The sequence below is a fragment of the Gadus morhua genome, chromosome 2, assembly GCF_902167405.1.
Source record: "Gadus morhua chromosome 2, gadMor3.0, whole genome shotgun sequence".
NCBI classification, from domain to species: domain Eukaryota; kingdom Metazoa; phylum Chordata; class Actinopteri; order Gadiformes; family Gadidae; genus Gadus; species Gadus morhua.
Window position 1 is genome coordinate 8,870,083 of NC_044049.1, and position 22,645 is coordinate 8,892,727.

The 22,645-nt window shown below is 44.8% G+C and overlaps 1 protein-coding gene across 1 annotated transcript; it reads left to right on the plus strand.

Moving 5' to 3' along the window:
- Nucleotides 1-340: 340 nt before the first annotated feature.
- usp31 (ubiquitin specific peptidase 31) lies at nt 341-19,696 on the plus strand. Its single transcript, XM_030342405.1, has 16 exons — nt 341-1,593; nt 1,745-1,879; nt 3,058-3,152; nt 3,254-3,346; nt 3,936-4,071; nt 5,117-5,264; nt 5,706-5,886; nt 6,335-6,446; nt 7,428-7,522; nt 8,039-8,116; nt 8,491-8,620; nt 9,281-9,400; nt 10,713-10,938; nt 11,435-11,593; nt 11,970-12,122; nt 13,016-19,696. Exons 1-16 carry the CDS (start codon nt 1,069-1,071, stop codon nt 14,554-14,556), a joined length of 3,927 nt encoding a protein of 1,308 aa, XP_030198265.1. The 5' UTR covers nt 341-1,068; the 3' UTR covers nt 14,557-19,696.
- The last annotated feature ends 2,949 nt before the right edge of the window (nt 19,697-22,645 follow it).

Sequence of the window (22,645 nt, forward strand, 5' to 3'; positions counted from 1 at the left end):
CTTTGTCTCTAAAACATTTAAAATGTATACTTCATCATGTCTCGTAAAACTGCAACCAAGTATTAACGATTGCTTTATGATGATTGGTTTGATTGCTTTAGAATGTGTACACTTTAAACATGCTTTATTTGTAATCTACTATAATAACCTTTAATTCTTATATATGCATTTGTTAATGGTGTGAAAGTAGGTAACTCTAGTCTAGGCTAATGTAAAATTAGCACAATTCAGTCATTTACAATGACAAACCATTTATACACATTCCTAATAATCCGAATAAAAAATAGGATGAAGGTAGTCATTTTTATATGGTCGCTGCATTTCATAACAACGACTTTTGCTTTGAAAGAACTTAGACCGGAAGTTAAAATATAACAGTGAAATACCAACATTGCAATAATTAGTTTTTGCAAGATGAGACAAATGTAAGGTGAACCATCCTCAAGAAACCGAATGCCTGTGGTTTATACTTGTCTTTTGCAATGGCGGATATCCATACACTTCTCATGGGGACTGCAACCCGACCGGAGGAGAAATTTGCCCTACCTCTGCTAGCCTGTGTTGTTGTTATTGCTGTACCGTTAACATTAGCTCAGTTAGCTAGCAGCGTAAGCACTGTCAGCTAGTCTGGCTAGCCCACAGCGTTTAGCTACCCTTAACCAAGAGACAATATTGGCGCAAGCGACTCGTACAAAGTGCTGAAATGCTGACAGGCGTCAGGTTGATTAGTGTACTGTGCTGTTAACCATCGCGCTATGATGGGTTAAGTTGTGTTAGTAAGCCCGGTTACTTTGCAAGTGAAAAGACGAATGAGGTAACTATATTGGACGGGACACATCGATAAATATATAGTTGGCTGGGGATAGCTAATGCTAACCACCCTGCTGTGTACACCTGGTTGGGGCGAATGCCTTGAGGGTCATCTAGTGAGTCAATGCTTCTGAGTTGCGGTCGATGGTTCGGGGGTTAACGCCTGAAACTGGAAAATGGCTCTTCAGTTTGCGCATACAGCATTTTTTTGGACGCTGTACTGGTGATTTTGTATTTTTTACGTTCTAAAGAGAAATCATGTCTAGTAAAACTGCAACCAAGGACAAGAAGTCGAGCTTCGGCAAGAAGCTCTTCAGGCGGGGCTCGGTGCGTTCTGTGGGCAGCTTTATGAGCAGAGTTCTGAGGACTCTTTCCACACTGTCCCACTTTGTGTCTGAGGTGCCAACAGAAGACGACAAGGATGATGGAGGCTTTACTTCATTCAAAACTGGGAGTAAAGATCTGCATGTGGATGACTGTGACATCGGCGCATTCCTATCCGGAGACAAGGTTCCCGGAGTGTCAGGTCTCAAGAACCATGGTAACACTTGCTTTATGAATGCGGTTCTGCAGTGCTTGAGCAACACCGAACTGTTTGCTGAATATCTGGGTTTGGAGCAGTACAAGGACGATGAGTCGAACGAGGAGAGACCTATGACAAACGGAGTGCACTTACAGAGGAAAGCCCCAGGGAACAGAGGAGAAGTGACAGAACAACTTTCTGGACTCGTTCGGGCCCTGTGGACGTTTGAATACACCCCTCAGCACAGCAGGGAATTCAAAGTAAGCATGTCAAAATGTCTTTCATGAATGAAAGCAATTCAACTATTGTTTAAACAAATGTTCCGTACAGTAATTGCAAACGTTGATTGAGATGTATTACTCTGCAAACATAGGACATGATAATTTTCTAAGTATTCCTTTCTATTTACAGAATGCCGTGTCCAAAAGTGCATTACAATACAGAGGGAATTCTCAGCATGATGCTCAGGAGTTTCTGCTGTGGTTGTTGGACAGAGTTCATGAAGACCTTAACGCAGTCAATCCTGAAAGTGGACCTGCTATCAGGGTGAGTCCAGGGATTGGTTAAGTTGTATTGTGTTGGGAGTCCAGTTACTTCCATTGGTTATCACAAGACTTGTAGAAACAGTTTGTTATACGAATAGAATAAAACCTACAGTCCATGATAAACAAACTGCTGTTTGTGTCATCACAAATTCTTTTTGTATTATTATTCGTAGTCAGGTCTGTAATGCAAAATGGATTGACAAAGGTTTGGGTGACTTTTGGGTTCAGTGATCTGCAGCTTATTGTTTACCCTTCCAGATAGTCGTTTTGTTAAGATTCTATTTCATATGTATATCCTGATTCCAAAAACATTGGCTATACCTTTTTTAGACAGTAGTGCATAGCTTAACTTTATCCTTGTAGATGTGTAGGCCATACACATGTCACTCATTTTTAAAAACAAATGGAAGAAAAGGAGAAAACTCCCAACAAAAGCTGCAGGGCCCTAAACAGAACACAGCCTTTTGTCAGGGAAGGGCGATTCACAGGTACATGTAACATGACCTCAACAAATTCCTCGCCGTTTCGCTAGGTATGTTGGAGTATTTCACAACAAAATGCCTACCTTGTGTTAAGTTCTCAGTTGATTATATCCGTAGAAGGAATCTGATGATAAGGAGTGAAAGTAAAGGCAGATAATATGTTTCAGCCAGGGCTGCATCCGTTTGGCTCTCCGACTGTTCAGCAACATCATAATTAATTTACTGCAGGGGTTTCTGGCCAAACCAAGTCCATTGGAGATGCCAATGTGATTAATCTGTTCCATTAAATATAATATCCTCATTTTGATTACATGTAGTAAATGGGATTATTATCCTTAAATAATTAAAGTCGTTTCGATGTCTGGAATAAATGCACTCTTCCAACGATGCCAGGGATCCATTTCCCTGAAGTAAATCTATCTTTGATGAAGGGCTAACCCTATCAATTTATAATTTACACATCTTCGTAAAGATATGTTTTGAAGGTTGAAGAGTGCATACATTTCATTTTGAAAACTATTTTAATAACTATATAAATATAGATTTCCTTTAAACCTTCACCATTATTCAAAGGACCATATGTAGTAATAGTTTCACCATACTTCATCAACTACGGGGAAGTTGTTCTCCTGTCATTGTTATTGCTCTTGTTAATGCTTTTCTGACACCAAGCCCCTTTTTCCTTTTGACCACTCAGCCGCCGATTGAAGAAGACGAGGAAAGCGTGGAAGGCCCCTCACCCCCCCTGTCTGCAGGGTCCTTTGTGCAAGAGCTCTTCCAGGCTCAGTACAGGTACACACTACATCAATACTCTCTCAGTATTTGGCTTACTCAGTTTTTCTATGCAAGCCCTTTCCAACACCGATCCTTCAATCTGCTTAACTCTCCCACAGGTCCTCCCTTACCTGCCCCCATTGCCAGAAGCAAAGCAACACATTCGACCCGTTCCTCTGTATCTCCCTACCCATCCCTCTACCACACACCAGGTGAGTGCACGGTGAAGCCGTATGGGGGTGATCTGATGGGCACCGAGGAGTGTTTCACCTGGCAGGCCACAACACGCTCCTAATACGGTGACGAGTGGCAGTTGGTTGACTCAATTGGTTTAATCGTCCTGGAGGCTCGACTCCAGTGAATGGACATGGGTTGGTACTTGGAACGGCACACACTGTAATTTAGCTCGCCCGATGTTCAGCAACCTCACAATTATGGTTTTGTGCTTTGACGCAGAGGAATTGAATGCATGGTTAAAGAGGGGTCCCAAAAGAGTATTTTTTTTTTGTGTGGGTGGTTGTAACAGTGTAGTATCGTACGGTCAATGTCATTGTGAGAACAATACTTTTGTGTTTTGCAATACTCCCAAGGGGTTCTACAAGGTTATGAGCCCAAAACAACAATAGTAATATATAGTCTTCGTCGTTCGGTGGATGCTTTATCCCAATTATCTTTGAGTGAGCATGTACTAAGCATGGGTATACTGCGTAACGTGTTCGGATACTAAGTCCAGTCTAGAACATGGCTCAGAGCTGCCTCTCTTCTGATCTCGGCGCCCGTTCCCCTGACTTCCTCCCCCAGACCGCTGTATGTGACGGTGGTCTACCAGGGGAAGTACTCCCACTGCATGCGGATTGGCGTGGCCGTCCCCCTCGACAGCACCGTGTACCGGCTCCGGGACGCAGTGTCACGGGAGACCAAGATCCCCATGGACCAGGTGCCCCTTACTGTGCCCCACACACACACACGCACACGCACACACACACACACACAAACACACAACACACACACACACACACACACACACACACACACACACACACACACACACACACTAAAATGTGAGCTCAGCACCCAGAAAGGACCTGGCGCAGTGGCTCTTTTGTACGCTTTGTGAATATCAGCGGCTAGAACCGTTTAAAAGTTTACGCTGAATGGGCAGTTGGGTTCATCGCGTCACCGAATGGGCATTTACTACAGACATTACTACAGACATTTTAGTACCTGTTTCCCAATGACATTGATATTGGTCATTAGACGTTTGATTCCCATAGTTTGTTGAAAGTTATATTTGATATATAGATATTTTGAGTTGGCTTTATGACGGTTTTATATTGTGTCCTTGCTTTGCACATATGTCTCGCATGAAAAAAAAAAAATATATAGTCCTCAAAATACAGTTTCACCAGCCATTTTAACCAATAGTGTTGGCCTAAATTGTGGGGAGACCGTAGCCTTAGATAACAAACAGAATTTCAGAATATTCTCAGTTTGTTGTCGTTGTAAAGCACTTTGATGATGCAAAACGTATTATCTTCGAAGGAAAGAAAACGTGTGGAATTCAAGGATGGTTTGGGAAGCCATTTGAATCTCTACTCAGGGCCTTGTGGCTGTGTGCTGTGGTTTGAATGATGTACGTTATTCCAGCAGATTATGTACTGAATCTAACTGGTGGCAAGCAAGCATCTGGAATGTCTGGAATTATGACAGGGAATAGTTATACTTGTTTAAGTCAGGCACCTGATTAGATACAGGAAAATATGCTGGTCTGGGTTCAAAGAATTCAATATGTCAAATATGTCAAATATGTCAAAGGCAAGTCTCAGTGGAATGATGACATAATTGGATGATTGGAGAGACATGTTTTGATTTGTTTGTCAGTTTAATAGCCGAGAGGAGTCTTTTCTAAGTAGTTATTTTCTAAGGCTCTGTTTACTAATTGGGTGATTCAGGTTGTAAAGTGTTTATTTGCTGTCCTTCAGTTCGTCTTGACAGAAATGTACTACGACGGCTTTCACCGCTCCTTCTGCGACGACGATGACGACCTCGACATCATTCAAGAGAGCGACTCCATCTTTGCTTTTGAGACACCCGAGACCTTCAGGCTGGAGAACATTCGCACTAAGAGAGGTACGCCACACTGGATCGTCCTTGGCTGCAATCCATTTGTATTTCTATAGCGAGATTTCACTTGACCTCGTTTCCTACATCTCCAGGTGCTCTCCCCGATTGAAACCGTCCCAGTGAGTGCTAAAGAATAAGCAAGCTACTATACATTATAAGCATGAGGTCTATAAGCCTTAAACAGCCGCTGAAGCTGCTTCGGATCGAGTTCCTTCACAGGAAGTGCTGTGGGGATATTAATGCCGCTGAATAAGGTGTCTCAGCCGTCTCATCTATCATTTCCCACGCTACTTTATCCTCCTCCTCGCCCATGAACCGATACCGCTCGTCTCCTCGGGGGAACGGTGAACGATCAACAGGAAGGAGGACACCGTTTTGGAATGCAGCCTTAGTGTGAAGGGTATGTCAAAGTTCTGCGGTGGGGCTCACCTAATCTTCGATCCTCAGGGAGTCTACTGGCCAATCTGAACCAGAACAACCTGAAGTACGGCGCGGAGATGGGCAGGACCCCGTCGTTCATGCAGGGCGCCATGACCCCTCTGGGTGCGTCGCCCAATAAGAACCTGGGCCCGGAGAAGGTCATCCTCCTGGTGTGCAACAGGGCCTGCAGCGGGCACCAAGGGAGAAGGTACTGCAGGAGTCCTCCTCACGCTTTCATCGTCTTGAGCTAGCATGGCGTAATTCATGTTGAACAGGTTTTTGTCATTCTGATCATTATATGTGGGCACCATGTGGATAGGTTTTAAGAGTATGAGTATGTATAAGAATGCTGGGAAAAACGATATTTTAATAATATTAAATAGCAATTTTTGCAAATATAGATGATGTACGTAAGAAACAACATCATGTACGTAAGGAAAATATGACTTTATATGGATGCACTTACATAGTAAGAAATCAATGAAAGAATTCATCCCCAGCCTGTCTTTTTTCTTTTCAAAACCTAAAATAGTTTTATCCTGGACTATAGCAGTCATATTTTCCTCAAGATTCTTTGCAATCACGATATTCTGACTAAAGGACCTTGAGTTAGCAGCAGTAATGTTGAATCCTGTCTTCTTTTCTACTCGCTCCAGGTTTGGTCTCCCATTTGTTTTGTACATGGAGCGCACGGTGACCTGGGACACATTGCAGAAGGAGATTCTGGAGAAGATGCGTCATCTGTTAAGACCCGGGGTGTACATCCAGGTAAGAAGGGGTCATCAAGCATGTATTAGTTGGAATATATCGTTACAAATATACAGAGGTGGGGGTAAGTCACTCGTGTGCAAGTCACAAGCAAGTCTCAAGTCATAACCTTCAAGTCTCAAGCAAGTCCCAAGTCACTGTGGTGAGAATCAAGCAAGTCACAAGTCAAGTCATTGCCCAGGTCAAGCAAGTCACAAGTCAAGTCATACAAAAATCTGATGATCTAAACCAGTTTCCACATTTAAAAATCGGCAAAGAGAGTGGTTCATAAGTTGAGTTTTATTTCAACATTAACAATAACAATGTCTTAACATTAACAATAACTCCAACTATTCAAAACATTCCAAAACCGTTATGTGAATAGGGCCAAAACTGAAGGCAGCTCTGTCCATCACAAATGTCCAGGTAGTGGTTCAACTGAATTTGGGGACTGGAACATGAACCCTCTTAATTTTTTTGCGGTATGCTGAGAACAGCCCAGTCTGACACTCTGGCTCTGACGGTGTAATTTTACTTGAAAATTACTTGAAATCCTTATCATAACCCACTTACAGCCACTGAGTTAGAAGTAGCCTACTGACATGAAAATTAAACAAGTCAATCATCTGTGGAACGGGCAGGGCTCGAAAAACTCCAGCCAATGATTTCCAGACCCACCGAGTGGCATTGGACAGTACACAGCCCTAATATATAGATCCATATTTTCTTCATGAGTCAGGGAAAAAGGAATGCACACAAATATTACCACTGAAAGGAATAAATAATCAAAGATAAGCTTGTTTAGGCATGAACTTATCAGTTGGGTAATATTTCAGCTTGTCCCCTTTTCATGCGGTATCATCGAGGATATGCAAGAGTAGTGTGGTGTTGTGTCATGTCCCATTGCACCACAGCAACGGCACAGCCAAGAAACCATTAACGCGCAACTTTTCCTTTCAGTGGATCAATTCAAGCTACTGTGTTTTGGTTGTCGTTCCTTAGGTGGGGCCGTTCAGTCTGCGAGTGGTGGGCGTGGTTGGAATCACGTACCTCCTTCCCCAAGACGACCAGCCACTGTGCCATCCCACCGTTGAAAGGTCTGTCAGCAGCACTTACTTCACCCCCGACTCTGCCATGCATTCCAACAACCATGTGAGAGAATTGCTATTCTCAGTTTCACAAGCTCCCCCCCTCCCCATCTGATCCCCCCCCTCAACTCTGGCATGACAGGCCCTGACAGGAGGGTTGACAGGCTCTCATTTAAAACTGTCTGCTCAGCGGGTTGAGTAGGTTTCTAACCGGTGCCTTGCCTCATATCGGTGACGTGTTCACAGAAAAACCGGTTACATCCTCACAAAGGCTCCATATGGTGCCAGCATCAGACATGCATTGATTGTTTGTTTGCATACTAAATCTAACCCTATTATGCCATATAATTATCTGTGTCGTTTGATTATTTGATGCTTATCCTTGTTGTATTATTGTTTTTTTTCTCGTGCGTTACTGTAATGAGTCTCTTGAGTCATGTTAATAGGGTAGGCGTTGACAGGCTTTTAATTTGTAATTGTGGTGATTATTTGGCAGCGTGTTCAAAGGTTCCTTTACCTCCGCAGAGCGTACAAGTCCTGTGGACAAGGGGGTCCCCCACATGTCAAGATCGTGGTTGAGTGGGACAAAGAAACCAAGGATTAGTAAGTTCAACCAGCCTTTTTCTAAACCTGGTATTAGTCACACTCGGGTGCAGAGTGGCGCTGTATTCCTGGCACTGCCAACTGAGAAACAAGTTACGTAATTGTAACATGAGGATGATGTTTATGATGAGGATGATGAAGCGGCTGAGTTCCAGATGTTCAAATATTTAACCCGTGTGCAGCAGCTTCATAGATGCACGTCCCTTGATCACATCCCAGCGTATCACCACTCTATTTCAGAGAAGTAAACCCTTTTAGATCCCAGGCTTTTAACCTTCCCCGTCGGAGATAAATGGACTACATTACGGCCTGGTTTATAAGCAAGATCCAAGGCACGACTCGCGGTGCTTTTCTCACTGCGATCTCCTCCACAGTCTCTTTGGCCACACGGGGGAGGAGTACATTCCCGACGCAGAGAGCGTGTACCTGCACAGGGAGCAGCACCATCAGCCCCAGGCCTGCACACTGGCCCAGTGCTTCCAGCTCTACACCCAGGAGGAGCAGGTAACGCCGTCAGGCACACTCACCCGCACACATATGCATGTGCACACGCATGCAAAGCTAATGCAGACATGCATGCACGCACGGACGCACGCAGGCACGCACGCAGGCACGCACGCACGTACTGTGTGCTCGCAGGCCTTCATAGTACTCACCAGCAGAGACATAACGCAGAGACACAACACAGACACGCACACACCTTCCGGCAGGCCAGGGTCGGGGTAGTTGTCGCTGCAGGACAGTGATACTGCGGGACGAAACATTTCACTCCTGCTGTCGAACAGGCTTAGCGGTTCAACTTTCTCCTTCTCCCAGCGTGTTTGTTTTTCTGCCTACATCTCAAATAGCTTTCCGCCCGCTGTGGGTTTCAGCCCGCAGTCTATTCCTTATTTCCTCGCATTAAAGTCAAACTTTAGAGGCCAAGTCCAAATGCACTCTGTGGTGGAGTTCGCCTGGTAGCGGGTTTTTTTTAAACAATGTTTTATTGAAGAAATAGTTTTCGGGACGCTTGCGAGGGCCCCTCTGTATGTAGCCCCCCTTCCCTCCCTCCCTCCCTCCCCCCTTCCCCCCCTCCCTCCCTCCCTCCCTCCCCTTTTATTTCTATAAGCAATGTGGTTAGAGCGTGGCCTTGAAGCCCGCCGGCTGGCTGCCCTGTCTCCCCAGCTGGCCCCAGACGACGCCTGGCGCTGCCCCCACTGCAAGCAGCTGCAGCAAGGCCGCATCAAGCTCAGCCTGTGGACCCTGCCGGACGTGCTCATACTGCACCTGAAGAGGTTCCGCCAGGTACGCACCCACACACTGCTACCTACCGCACGCTCACGGTACAGTCAGTCATGTGGCTGGGTGGGTTTTTAAAAGGCGAGGGAGTCAGGCTGTGGCTGAGGACTGCCAAGGAGTGTTACAGAACAGTTGCATCAAATAATGTTGCATGACGACTTTCTGAAAAGCAACACTGGCCAGAGTAATCCGAACACAAGGTTAGATTGTTTTGTGAGAGAGTTAGAGAAGTTCCTACTTTATTACCAGTTTTAGTAACAAGATTGTCCCCACCAGTCCCTGGAACGAAATGTCCACATATAATGTAAAAAAAAAGACAGATATAACAATATAAAGTAAGATTAATATTAGCTTTAGTTCATGAACGTTACGGAGATGTAGCATTTCAACCACGTGTTCTTTATTCAACTAACAAAGGGGGGGACCAAACAGTGACCACACAAATGTTTTGTGGCAGAAGTTGTTTGTATTAATTACAATGCATCCTCCCCCTAATCTTTGCTGCTAAGCCACAAATGCACACTAAAACAAGGAGTAAACCACTTAAGAAAGGAATAAAGAATCACTGGTGACTAGACCCTCTTAACACTGCGGAGAGTGCATTGAATTGAAAGCGAAAGCTGTGTGACTGTTTTTTTTTTTCTTGCACGTCTATGGAAATCACCCCCTGATTACGAAGCAGGCGCAATCCGAGCTGTTAAACTGTAACGCAGAGCCGACACCGGGACAGAGAGGGCTCTGGAACAGGAAACGGGGGAGAGGAGCATTTGAAAATGGCTACAATCTGTCAAGATGAATAGTGACTCCTTTTTCGAAAAGCTGTCTCCCTTTTTGCGGCTTCCTCTCTGCCACGGTGCCGTGGGAAAATACATTCCGCCTTCACCATGCCAGCCAACTTACCGTGGCGTGTTGGATCAATTACGGACTGGGTCCTGAGTACAGAGTCCTGTACAGTACAGCGTCGGCTCAGGCCCGTCTGCACACAGCGCAAAATCACACTTGCACTCGCCTTTTCTTCTAGCTCCGAAATATTCCCAGTGTAGAATTCCTCTAAACACGGTTGTGTATTATAGCCCTTATTCCAGCTTCCATTCCCCAAAGGATGAAACTTAATTGACCTCATCGGCTGCCATGATGATGGTGAACAGCATTGAAAGGCAGAATGTTTAACGAAATAGTCTTAACTGTTAAAACCAGTTGACTTCTTTCTCACTGTATGGTTTGAAACGATGCTGCTAAAACGATATGGTTTTTGAATTTTCCGGTTGACTTTTGTTGACTGTGTGCTGCGTTGTGTTTCCGCTGTGTTGTCTCACAGGAGGGCGACCGCAGGGTGAAAATGCAGAACATGGTGAGGTTCCCCCTGCTGGGCATGGACATGGCGCCCCATGTGGTCAAGAGAAGCCAGAGCAGCTGGAGCCTGCCGTCCCACTGGTCGCCGTGGAGACGGCCCTACGGCCTGGGACGCAACCCCGACGACTACCTGTATGACCTCTACGCCGTGTGCAATCATCACGGCAACATGCACGGTGGCCACTACACAGGTGACCACAATGGGTTTACTGATGATGGACTTAGGCTGGTTTTTAAATTTAATCTGGGATCCAGCAGTCCTCAGATGTTATACCAGAACTTCAGTGCGGAGTCCAAACAGAGCCTTGTACGATTTCCTGTTTTGTCACAGAGTCTAATGGCCAGTGGCTGGTCAACACATTGTTTATTTGAAGTCTTTAAGGCACTTTTTCGAAGAAGGTTGGTGTCCGGACAGAATGTTTTTAGCTTGTCTTCCCCCCGGAAAAAGTTTCACTGGTGCTGCCTGCCAAATTTGTGTTCGCTATTAGCCAATTAGAATCTTACAGATCCCCGCCTCCAGCAATGTGCTTGGTCAAAAAACAAATATGAAGCGAAAGCAAGGGAATTGCCCATTCGCCCCCTTTTTGAGCTTCTCTGCCATCAGGCTTTAGGTTATTAATCCAAAAACAGATTAATGACCCTGCATAATATATCTGCCTCACTCTGACTCGTTCTCTTTCTCTCTAGCTCACTGTAAGAACTCCATCGACGGCCAGTGGTACTGCTTCGACGACAGCGAGGTCCAGCCAATGGCGGACGACGACGTGTGTCACCAGTCGGCCTACATCCTGTTCTACCAGCGGAGGACCACCATCCCCTCCTGGTCGGCCAACAGCTCCGTCGCAGGTACGCGTCCGAGAGAGAGAGAGAGAGAGAGAGAGACAGAGAGACAGAGAGACAGACAGACAGACAGACAGACAGACATAGTCCAGCAAAACCTTTTGGGCTTTATTAGGGGCTGAGATGGCAGAACTGAAATTGTGTCATCAATCTATTTCGGTCAACTCTTTCAAAAAGCCCACAAACTGTTTGTTACTGTGTAAGCCCAGGTAATGGCCTACTTTATGGGTTTCCACCACCAGTCTAACGGTATAATTAAACGGACGACCTTGGAGGAAAAAATCCTTCAATTGGTGAAATACGAAAATCTTCTCCCTTCTCATTCTGGTCCCATTGCGCCCATGCTGAACTGAACTCTAACCCCGGGATGTTTGATTGACAGGTTCCACCAGCTCGTCTCTGTGTGACCACTGGGTTAACAGGCTGCCAGGCAGCCGGCCCGCAAGCCTGGCCTCCGGTGCCTCTTCCAGACGCACCTCCATGGCCTCGCTGGCCGAGTCTGTGGAGTTCTCCGCCGAGCGCTGCGACGACGACGGTGAGGGAGGCTTTTTAAATTCCTCCTCTTGTCTGCTCGCTGACATTTTTATAATGGAATTCTTTCTTTCTTTTTCTCTTTTTTTTCTTTACGGCGGTAATTCTGCCCTGCAAGGGCACACAGTTCCCTGAGACGCAGTGCAGGTTTAACACGGTTTGTCGTATAAAAGTTATCACTTGTGGCTTAGTACTTAAGTGCAGAGTCGAATGGCGTTTTGTGGCAGTCAAACCCCGCAGCGTCAGTGGAATATTAAGGGGCTCGAATCTTCGGTGTCAAATCGATGTTGTTACACATTGGAAATCAACTTTCGACTGGGCCTTTTTGCCACCTTGTCATAAAAGTCAATTTTCCTTAGAATGGAGGCATAAATGGAGAGGCAAAAGGTTTTCAGAAGGGGAATTGAACTCGTGAAAATGCAGCTACAACGTTGGTTATCCTTTTGAATATAATTTACAACAAGAAAATGAAATTCATTCAATACAGAATTCCGTTAATGTTATGACACCCCCAAGGTTATGCAGTTAGATGTGTGAAGAATTCAAATATTGTCAAGAACATGATTATGATATTTCAATCTACTGAAAGTAAATTTGTTTGATTAAATACACGATTTGTCATCGTGTTCTACAGTATTATGTAAATGTCAAAATATTTTGATAATTACATAGTGCTTGAATAGTTGACGGAATAGAATAGTCAGGCATTCACAAATTAAAAAAAAACGATGCTTATCCTCTTATAGGACTACTTCCCCTTTACTAAAGAACCTGTTCTGCAGCTCTTATAAAGGCGGACTCCCGACATTCTCCGTCATTGAGGACGTTATCTTAAGTGCATCCTAAACGGTGCAAGGGGAAACGATGGCTCACTCGGTCTTTTCCTTCTGTCCTCAGGGGGGTTCTCCACCCGACCGTTCGTGAGGAGCATCCAGCGACAGAGCCTGTCGTCGCGGTCCTCCGTCACCAGCCCGCTGGCCTTCGGCGAGGCGGGGATGAAGCCCTCCTGGTCCCTGTCGGCCAAGCTCCAGATGAGGTCCAACTCCCCGTCCCGCTTCTCCCTTGACTCGCGCTGCTCTCCGCCCCTGGAGCGGATCGGGGAGGCCGGCGACGACAAGGTGTCCACTTCCTGTTTCGGCAGCTACAGCAGGCACGAGCGCTACTTTGGCAGTCGGGCGCCGCTGGCCGTGATGGAGAGCAACGCCGGCGACCAGGAGAGCAACAACCGCTTCCTGGATATGGTCTACACCAAGGCTCCGCCCCCCCTGGATAAGAAAGGCACAAAGGGGGACACCACCGAAAACAACAACCAGATCACGGCTCAAGACCAGAACGCCCTGACGCCCCAGACAGCCCCGGTGAAGGAGCCCAAGCGCAAGAGCAGTATTATCGGGTTCGGCTCGCGGGCGGAGAGCACCACGTCCACCAAGTCTTCCAACAAGGCGGAGCAAGAGAAGAACTCCAAAAAGCGTCTCTGTTCCCCTCCGACCCAAAAAGCCCCGACGTCCTCCGGCACTCCGGTCAAGGGCTCCAAGGTCATCAACAACAACAACTCCATCACCAGGGAAACCAAGAGTGTCAGTGCCAAGAAAGTCACCCTCACCCCCAGCGGCACTCCTTCCAAGAAGAAGGAGCCGTCCGACCGGCCGCCGGCTCTAGAAGGGACCCCGCTGCGTAAGCAGTGCCTGGGCTGCTCCACGCCGCAGTCGTCGGCGTCCCCGTCGCCCACCGCCAAGAAGACCTTCTCGGGCTTGGAGAGGACCTTCTCGGGCCTGGAGAGGAGCGCGGCGGGCGGCAGGAAAAGACTGATAGAGCGGAGCTTCAGCCGGGACTCGGTGCACACCAGCCCGCTGGCCGACCCCGCCCGCGGCGGATCCGTAGCCCGCTCCGCCCTGGCGAAGAGCGGCGGCCTGGAGGTCAGAGTGGAGCGCAAGTCGTTCCGGTGCTCCAGCAGCAGCTCGTCCATCACCAGCCTGCGCTCGCCCAGCGTGTCGTCCCGGGACCTGCGACGCGGCAGCAAGTCGGAGGACAAGGGCCTGTCCTTCCTGAAGAGCGCCCTCCGCCAGAGGGAGAGCCGCCGGTCGGCCGACCTGGGCAAGAGCAACCTGGTGGCCAAGAAGGAGGCGGAGCGGGCCGGCGGGCGGCCATCTGAGCCCGCCAAAGACGGCGGCAGCGCCGCCAGCAGCGGGGAGAGGCTGGACAGCAGCAACTCCTCCAGAGAGACCAGCGAACGCGAGGCCAAGCCCCGCGGGAAGGAGGCGTCCAGGCCCACCAGCGCTTTCGGGAGGACCCTGTTGAGCGTGGGGAAGTCCCGGTCTTCCCTTACGGAAACGAGCCCGAAGCTTCCGTCGAACGCTAAAAGACCTGTGGAGAAGGTGGCGTCTTCCAGGAGGCTGTCGTCCAGCGTGCAGTCTCCGGCGCGGACGAGGCCCAAGTAGTCTGTGAGTCGTAGCTGTTATTTTGGGGGGAATGCAGGTTTTACTTTGTGCCTATGTTGCAGGGAGCGCCGGCTGTATTTGGAGAGGATCACTTTTTTTGATGCAGTGTTTTGTACGCGGGCATTACAGTCATCGAATGGCTCAGATCTGAGTCTCAGCGGCCATAAAAAAATTATCCATATTGGATGCAAAGGAATGATAGACGTATAATACTATACTTCCAGAAATTACCCCTCATATTTTAGGGTCACATTTGACTATTGTCAATTTAATTTGTCCTTTTTAGTGTTTTGTAAAAATACTAATCAAAAAAGTTGGGAATTTAAGGCGGAGGGCATTTTTTAGTTAAGCTTATTTTGATGTTGCTTGGACAACATTTTGGTCTTGGACGACATGCATGTTCGCCGTGCCTCCGTTTTGAGGATACGCATATTGTTTGTAGTTCAGTTACAAGCAAGCTAAGTTAATACTAGAATACTGCAAAATGTCTTACTGGATCCATCTATGCAAACTCTAAATCAAGTAAAACTAAAAATACACTTTCTAACCTTTTATGCTTAATGCCCTGCCACAGGTAAAAAAAACATCCGTAGTGGTTTAATTGGCGACTGTGGCATGTAAGGGACATTGCACTTGTGCGATGTCTCTTTAGTACTTGTGTAGCCAAAACTAAAACTGTTGCATTTTGCCTGACCGATACGATTATAAGATTATCTCTGACATGGCCCGCTGCTATCTTTTCAAAGTCAAATGCCCTTTGCTGTACAAACAAAACATCAAAAAAGGTCTCTGCGCAAATATGGGAGCTCAGTTGATTTGTAGATAAGATAGACAAACGTATGAAAGAGTTGCATTCAAAACGTGGGTCGATTTAGCATTTCTCAAAAGTATAGTTTTTTACCATGGGTGTCAATCCTCTCAGACAGTTTTTGGAACATCACTTCTGACTAGATCACTTGTTTATTAATGGTGTCTTCCTCTCTTAATAATTTACGACATATTGACAGATAGTTATTTTGACACACTTTAAATGAAATGTTATTTTTTAATGATCAAGCTCTGTTTTTAGTTTGGATTTCAACTTTTGAACCGAAAAGTTCGCTCTCTGAAGGCAATATATCATAAATTATATATCTATATATATCTATTAGAAGAATGACCGTTAAAGCGCCTTTCGAAGCAGTCATGGATCCCATATTAAGCTACTACTCTCTTGAGAATTAATGTTCCATCATAGCTATTTGTATACAAGCAGTTTCCTTTCCCTTCTGTTACGGTGCATTACGCAAACCTAAGAACTGAATACTATTTTTTACCCTGTAAATCATTTTAGAGTTGATCTCAGCGGTGTGACAGCCATTGGGTTTTGAGTGGATGTATGAGTACCTTTCTAAGATCATTCGATCTCGGGGGAAACTATTAAGAAATCATTTACTCCTACAAGGTGCTGAAAACAAAAAAACGACCAGTGCTTCCAAGTCATAACACTCTCCTTATCTTAAATACCGATGTGTTTAGAACTGTGACCAAACTGGCAATCTATAAAGTACATTGTCGTGTTTTATCATCACCTGTGGTACCTATTCCGAGTAGATAATGTTATTTCTTTTCGTTAAGCCAAAGCAAAGGTGTGTTAAAAGTTGTCGAACACTTCATTCATATTGTTGAAACACTTCGATTGTATTTCGCCTTTTAGCGGCCATAATTAAAACGTGGAAGTTATGCAGAATCACTTCTATATACACCTTTAAACACCATTTTGTTTTGCCACTGTTAAGATTATCCATGCCGCCGTTGTCGGCACATTTGCAGCTCTGCCTATAGTCTTCCATAGAATATTTATTAATAAGACTCATACATTGATTCCCCAAAGCCCTGACTGAAAGTGCAATAATTAAGGGCAATATGGTCGTCTTATTCACAGGTATGCATATTACTGGTAACAAAGTGCAAGGTTTTCTTTTTACTAGTGTGGCCAATGCGTTGGCAAAACGCAAAAATAAGCAAAGCTCTGTCTTCCATTAACATTCTCGGTGCAAGCAATGTTTGCGTAGTAACAGAAAACCTGAAGTGTGGGTTTCAGAGTAGACAAAATACAATTTGAAAGACGTTCTCTACTGCAAGGCGCTAGACTAGAGTGACAGTCGCTCTAGCCCTGCTAGATGTAGTCATCCAACAGCATTAGTGGGACATTGCAGAGACTGTGTTTGAGATACATAACCTATCATTAGTCCTCTGCTTTTGCTTTGGTGTGTGTTACAGATGTCTGCCGTTGGAAAGATATTTTGTCTAGTTGGAGAAAGCTGGTCTTTTTTTACTTTTGCTCATTTTTGCTAAATTGTTAAACGTATTAACTATATATAGTTCCAGACAGTTCCTCTGAAATGGCCTCAAATGTCGTGTGTGTGTGTGTGTGTGTGTGTGTGTGTGTGTGTGTGTGTGTGTGTGTGTGTGTGTGTGTGTGTGTGTGTGTGTGTGTGTGTGTGTGTGTGTGTGTGTGTGTGTGTGTGTGTGTGTGTGTGAAATATCCAATATTAAGCCTTAGATTTGCTTCTTACTCAGTTGTAGACTGAAGTCTATACAAGTTGATCTTTGCAAATACTAGTAGGTAAAAAAAGCTATCATGTTTTGGAGGTAAGGTAGACTTCAGTGACATTTTAAAGATACATTGTATAACTTCAATCTACATATACGCCCATATGTTCCTATGTCACGATCCAGGTAATTGATTGATGGTGACGCCATATAATTTCTACCTCATCCTGTACTGTGCAGTAAATATGGTGATACATATACCTTTTCAAGTCGGGGCTGATCCATTACTCCACATCTGCCTGTATGAATAAATGCAGGAACGAATGTGTGAGCCCCTGGAGGGAAAAGCAGAGTTTCAAAGTGAGCCAGAAGCCCTTCAGTAACCGTGGCCACATCATGCCATGACCAGCGAATAAGGCTTGGGTCATTTTCTGCCTGCAAATTATTTTATCTTAATCTCTCTTTGACACGCCAAGAGGCCTCTGTGAGATAATAAGCAATGTTCAATTATATTGTCATCGGGACAAAACAAAAAAATGCATAAAGTTTTTATGATTTCAACGAAACTAACGAGAATTGCAAGACAATGGATCAAATATTCGTATACGTTTACAGCCCCCCCCCCCCCCCACCCTACCCAATTCCAGTTGTTTGTGTTTACTCGCTTACATTCAGTTTACTTTCTCTTCTAATGCTGGTATCCTTGTTCCTTGTACAGGCTTTCAGTAGCTGGGTGTGGAATGCTGTAGTGTGTGTATATGTGTGTGTGGGTGTATGGGTCTGTGTGTAGGGGCACAGCCACGTGTGTGTGTGTGTGTGTGTGTGTGTGCGTGCGGGGTCTCTGATGCTTGATTCATCATTAACTATGCAACGAAGACGGCTGCTTTGTGGCCCAGAAACAGACCACGGCTGGTACATTAGCGTTTGCTTTTTTTTTTGCACAGCTCATTTTAACCCCAGGATTCGAAAGGGACCGACTGTGTTCCGTCTTCACTCTATCTTTCTTGGTATAATATAATCAAGGATAATTTTTCATCGTGAAAGGGCGTTTTTCTGGGTTGTTTTTTTGAACACTATTGCTGTTTTGTTTGTTATGTAAGGTGGTACTCTGTTGTGCCACACCTAGAATGATGCGCTCCACTGTTCTCAGAAAAGAGTCCCAGTCTTCCTCTCTCTTGCTCTCACCAGCAGGGACGTCAGTAGCGATCCCTCCCTTGGTAGATGGTAGTCTAATGTAGAACAGAAGAAGACGCAAAAAGAGCCAGTCTACCCATTGATTCTGTACTCTGCTGCTAAAATGGTAACATATTGTCGTTCATAACGACCCCCCCCCCCCCCCCCCCCCCCCCATCCCCATACTGTTCGACTATAAGGTATCTTCTCATTGTGCGTGTGTACTTTATATGTACTGAAAGTGGGCTTATTTTGTTAATGGGTCTAGCGAAATGCGTGTGTAAAAAATAAATAATGTAGATCTTACATTGAGCTGTATCATGTGCGCGACAAGGACGAACATCCATGTCATTTCTCAGTAGACGTTCAGGGCAGGTTCAGAAACGTAGCATCTGAACGATAGTAGCACTCTGCAAAAAACCCTCAGTCTGTGAGACTGCTCCTTTACAGTGTATGTCTGTGTGTATATACGCTTCCGAAGTCACTCGTGCAAAAACACATTGTTTTTGTTGTTCATGCTGTAGTACTGCAACACTATCGTTACGTTAACACTAACTTTAAAGGGGTGATTGATTGTACGCGTGAGGCGTCATCGTAGATGGGTTTTTCAGGTTACACGTTCCGAATTTTTTTTCCGAATTTTCCAAACGCAATAAATTCAATCGGGTGATTCCCAAAAGGGTGCAGACGGCGGAGAGAAACAACCGTTGTCTCAGCGGCACCGGTGTGCACTTAGCCATGGACGTTAATGTTGAGTAATGACTCCACGCTTAGGACAATTAACTTGTGACGTCTGGGGTAAAGATTAGGCGTTCAGGAGGCCCCCGTGCCAGGGATGTGCGTTTTGATTCAATTCAGCAGCCTTAAGCAACTACCGTCTGTATGTCCCCTGTAGGGTAAGACACAGGTGGTGCACATTTGGAGAAAGGGTGCTAGAATTTCTCTTTTTTTTTTACAGTGACATGAATGTCCTTTTCGGTCAACTGGAAAAAAATGTATCATACTTGAAGCGTATACACCGCAGCATTAATAAGATGCTATAACCGCTTCGTTGTCTGTATGGTCAGCAATCCATTCCCAGTATTGATTTAAAGGTGTTTTATAGATCAACATATATTCCATTGTCTGTGTTAAGGGGCCTGATGGGTCTGATTTATACTGTACATCTGTTACATTATGGTCTTTTCATCTGCATCAGCCTTTTTGTTTTGCATTTTTACATCATCGTTTTTGTGCTTATCTCTAATTTTAAGTCATCAATGTTATTTATTTTTTTTTATGTTGAAATGTGTATGCACTTTTAATGATTTTCCTTTTTGGGGGGTTTTGTTTTATCTTAAATGAATGCATCTTTTTTAAGGGAAAGACTATTTTGTTTTTCTCATGTGAGAACAAAATGAGAAAATCTGAATAAAAAAATGTTAAACATTGATCAATCAGAGGTGTTTTTTATTTCTTCAAATGTGTGCAGTATTCAAATTTCCACAAGGGGGCGCATAACTCCTTCGAATGGGCAGGATTCCCTCTGCTCTGTGTTTTTGCCTGCAGGCCCTACCTTTTTGTTTCAGGTAAGGTAAACATTGTAACTGTTAGTCCACAATTTTTTTCTTCTTTCATGGATTTCCATGTGACTTTTGTTTGGCACGGGCAAACCAAAGCAGTGAAATAATTTACTATTCACTTTGTCATGAGTGCATTCCCGTGTTCATCATCAGAGTATGATTGTTGAGGGAAGTCTGGTCTGCCAAACCTATTCACGACACGCATGTAAGTCCAGCTGCTTCCTGTTTACTCGGCGGTGTAGTCTCATTCAAATGGATTTCGAAGCCATTTCCTTTGCCTTCCAAGATCCAATTAATCCTAAAAATGCTTGCCTTGAGCAGGTTAAAAACAAAGAAATCCCAAATCAATGGCAAGATCATAGGCCTCCTGGTCAGAAGAGTCAATATTGTCCTCGAACAAAACCATCGCAAATATATGATTCAACGACAGATGCAACCGCGTCTGATATCAATTTCAAAATGCTCAACACTTCATACCACACCATCTAACACCTGAGCGCTACGGTGTGATTAGTGGAAAACAACACTTTTTTTTACTGTAAATGGAAGCGATATTAGCTTCTTTAAAAGTGGCGCGGAGTTCCATCAAATAAAAATAAATAAATAAATGCCTTTCATCTGATTTCAAAGTGCACTTGCAGTTTTCGCCATTTTCTTTTTTTGAAGACTGCTGTGTAGGCCTATTCCGTTTCCCTTTCATTAGGCTCACCGGATTCACAGCCCCGTCGTCAACGATGCCCACGGTGGCCACTCAATAAGCTATGGTAAATCATGCTTTTCTTTACAAGGGGAAAGAAAATCCACTTTAGGCTGACAGGGGATAAGGTTTTTTTTTTTCCTTTCTTTTTTCTTACCTCTTAGTTGGTGTCACAGAGCACTAATGATGTCCTCTGCGCTGACCCAAAGGGGAGAACCCGAGATCGCCGCCGCCTGTCCAACAGTTCTGCTGACTGCATCTCTCGCGCGCGCACACGCACACGCACACGCACACACACTACATCTCCTGGTTAACATAATGGCTCATTAGGCCTACAGGCAATGCAAGTTTTATCTCATGGCGGGGGGCCTACTTGTGGGGACACATAAGAAAAAAAACTGATGTCAAGTCTCGGGGGGCTACATGTATACACGGTTACAAAATAGTAATTCAACTTTTATCCAAGTGAAGTCATTGAAGGGTAAGTAAACCCCGTTATTTGTGTATGTAACATATGTATGTGTATATAGGCTATATGTATTTATTTTGCGTGTGTGTATATACCGGTGCATATATATTCGTGTGTGTATATAATGTATACACACATACAGCCTATAAATTATATTGGCTGTATATGTGTATGTATATTGTTGGAGTGTGTGTGGAGATGACTGGTTTAGCCTGTGCACACTGATTACTCAATGTGCAACAGGTGTGCAGCCTGACCCAGCCCCAGAGTCCACTCAGACAGGGCCAGGTGAGGCTGCTTTAACCAGCCATCATCCATACACACTCAAACAATATAGATATGTATATTTTTATTTCTGTAAGGGCATTCCATGCCTTGATGAACGGGAGACTAAAAATAAACAGGAAATTGGGTTGAAGAGAGGGAACGGAATGTAGCGTAGGAACACATGTTGGAATCATACCTGGGTCGCTTTAAGGAGTACCGCCTATGTCATTAACCACCGGTTGCAACCAATAAACCGCCATTTAAGCCTGAGAAAAAAAGATTGATCGACTCGACAGTCATAAGGGTTTTAGAAATAACACATTGGGTTCCACAAGTGCGAGGGAGTTGTCAAGACCTACTCGCCCAAGCTGGAAGGTGCACAGCACATACAAAACCACCAATCTGGAAAAGTGTTTAAAAGCCCAAAGTAGCAGACTTCTTAAACTTAAGATCTTCCCCTGTTTAATAACTTTTGACTTTTAGTCCAAAAGAACACAAATGTTAACCAATACTTCTTGAGACCCAAACTGAACCATTGTCATCCGAGAATGAGTAAGTGAAGTGATGATGAGGGTTTTGGGTTTATGAACCCTTCAAGGAGAAGGTTAGGGGGTTGGGCCTCTTGGTATTGGACATTGGGGAATCGAACCCAGTAGCTTTCAGCTGCAAGTTTAAAACCCTGGCTGTGCCTTGCCCTATATATCAATTGGTCAGCACAGAAATGTTAAGATAAGATGTGCTTTATTAATCCCACACAGGATAGTTGGTAGAGTATCTTGTATAGAAATATGTCATTTTCTATATAGAAATGTAATTTTCCAAACAAACAAATAAATTGTGTTATGGTCAGTTCAGGCTAGAGAGCCAAATTGCATGGGTTTGTAGACTACATTTAAGTCACAATTGTGTATGAGGTATGTTGACTGATGCCTAGCTTCTATAGCTTCTCCATACGAGTACATAACCAAGGTCCTCTTCATCAGATATGCCATGCTGTTGCCAGTGCAACACAACACCTTGAGACACACACACACACACACACACACACACACACACACACACACACACACACACACACACACACACACACACACACACACACACACAGCACATGTGCAGCAATATTATCATAAGAATGGAGGGGAAAGGAAATGTCTCCTATTGTGAGTGTTGCGCGTTTCCGTGCCAACGCACCTGCTCTGCCAACACCTGCTTCCTTCAAGCTAATCACCCATTTGGTAAAAACAAAACCCAGAAACCTTGCTACACTTGAACTAGGACTGACGAATACAACATACAATTTAACATTAGCATATTTTAATGAATGGAAATCATTAAATAAAAACATAACCGACTCTTGGGCGCTTTTTTGACACGGAATGATTT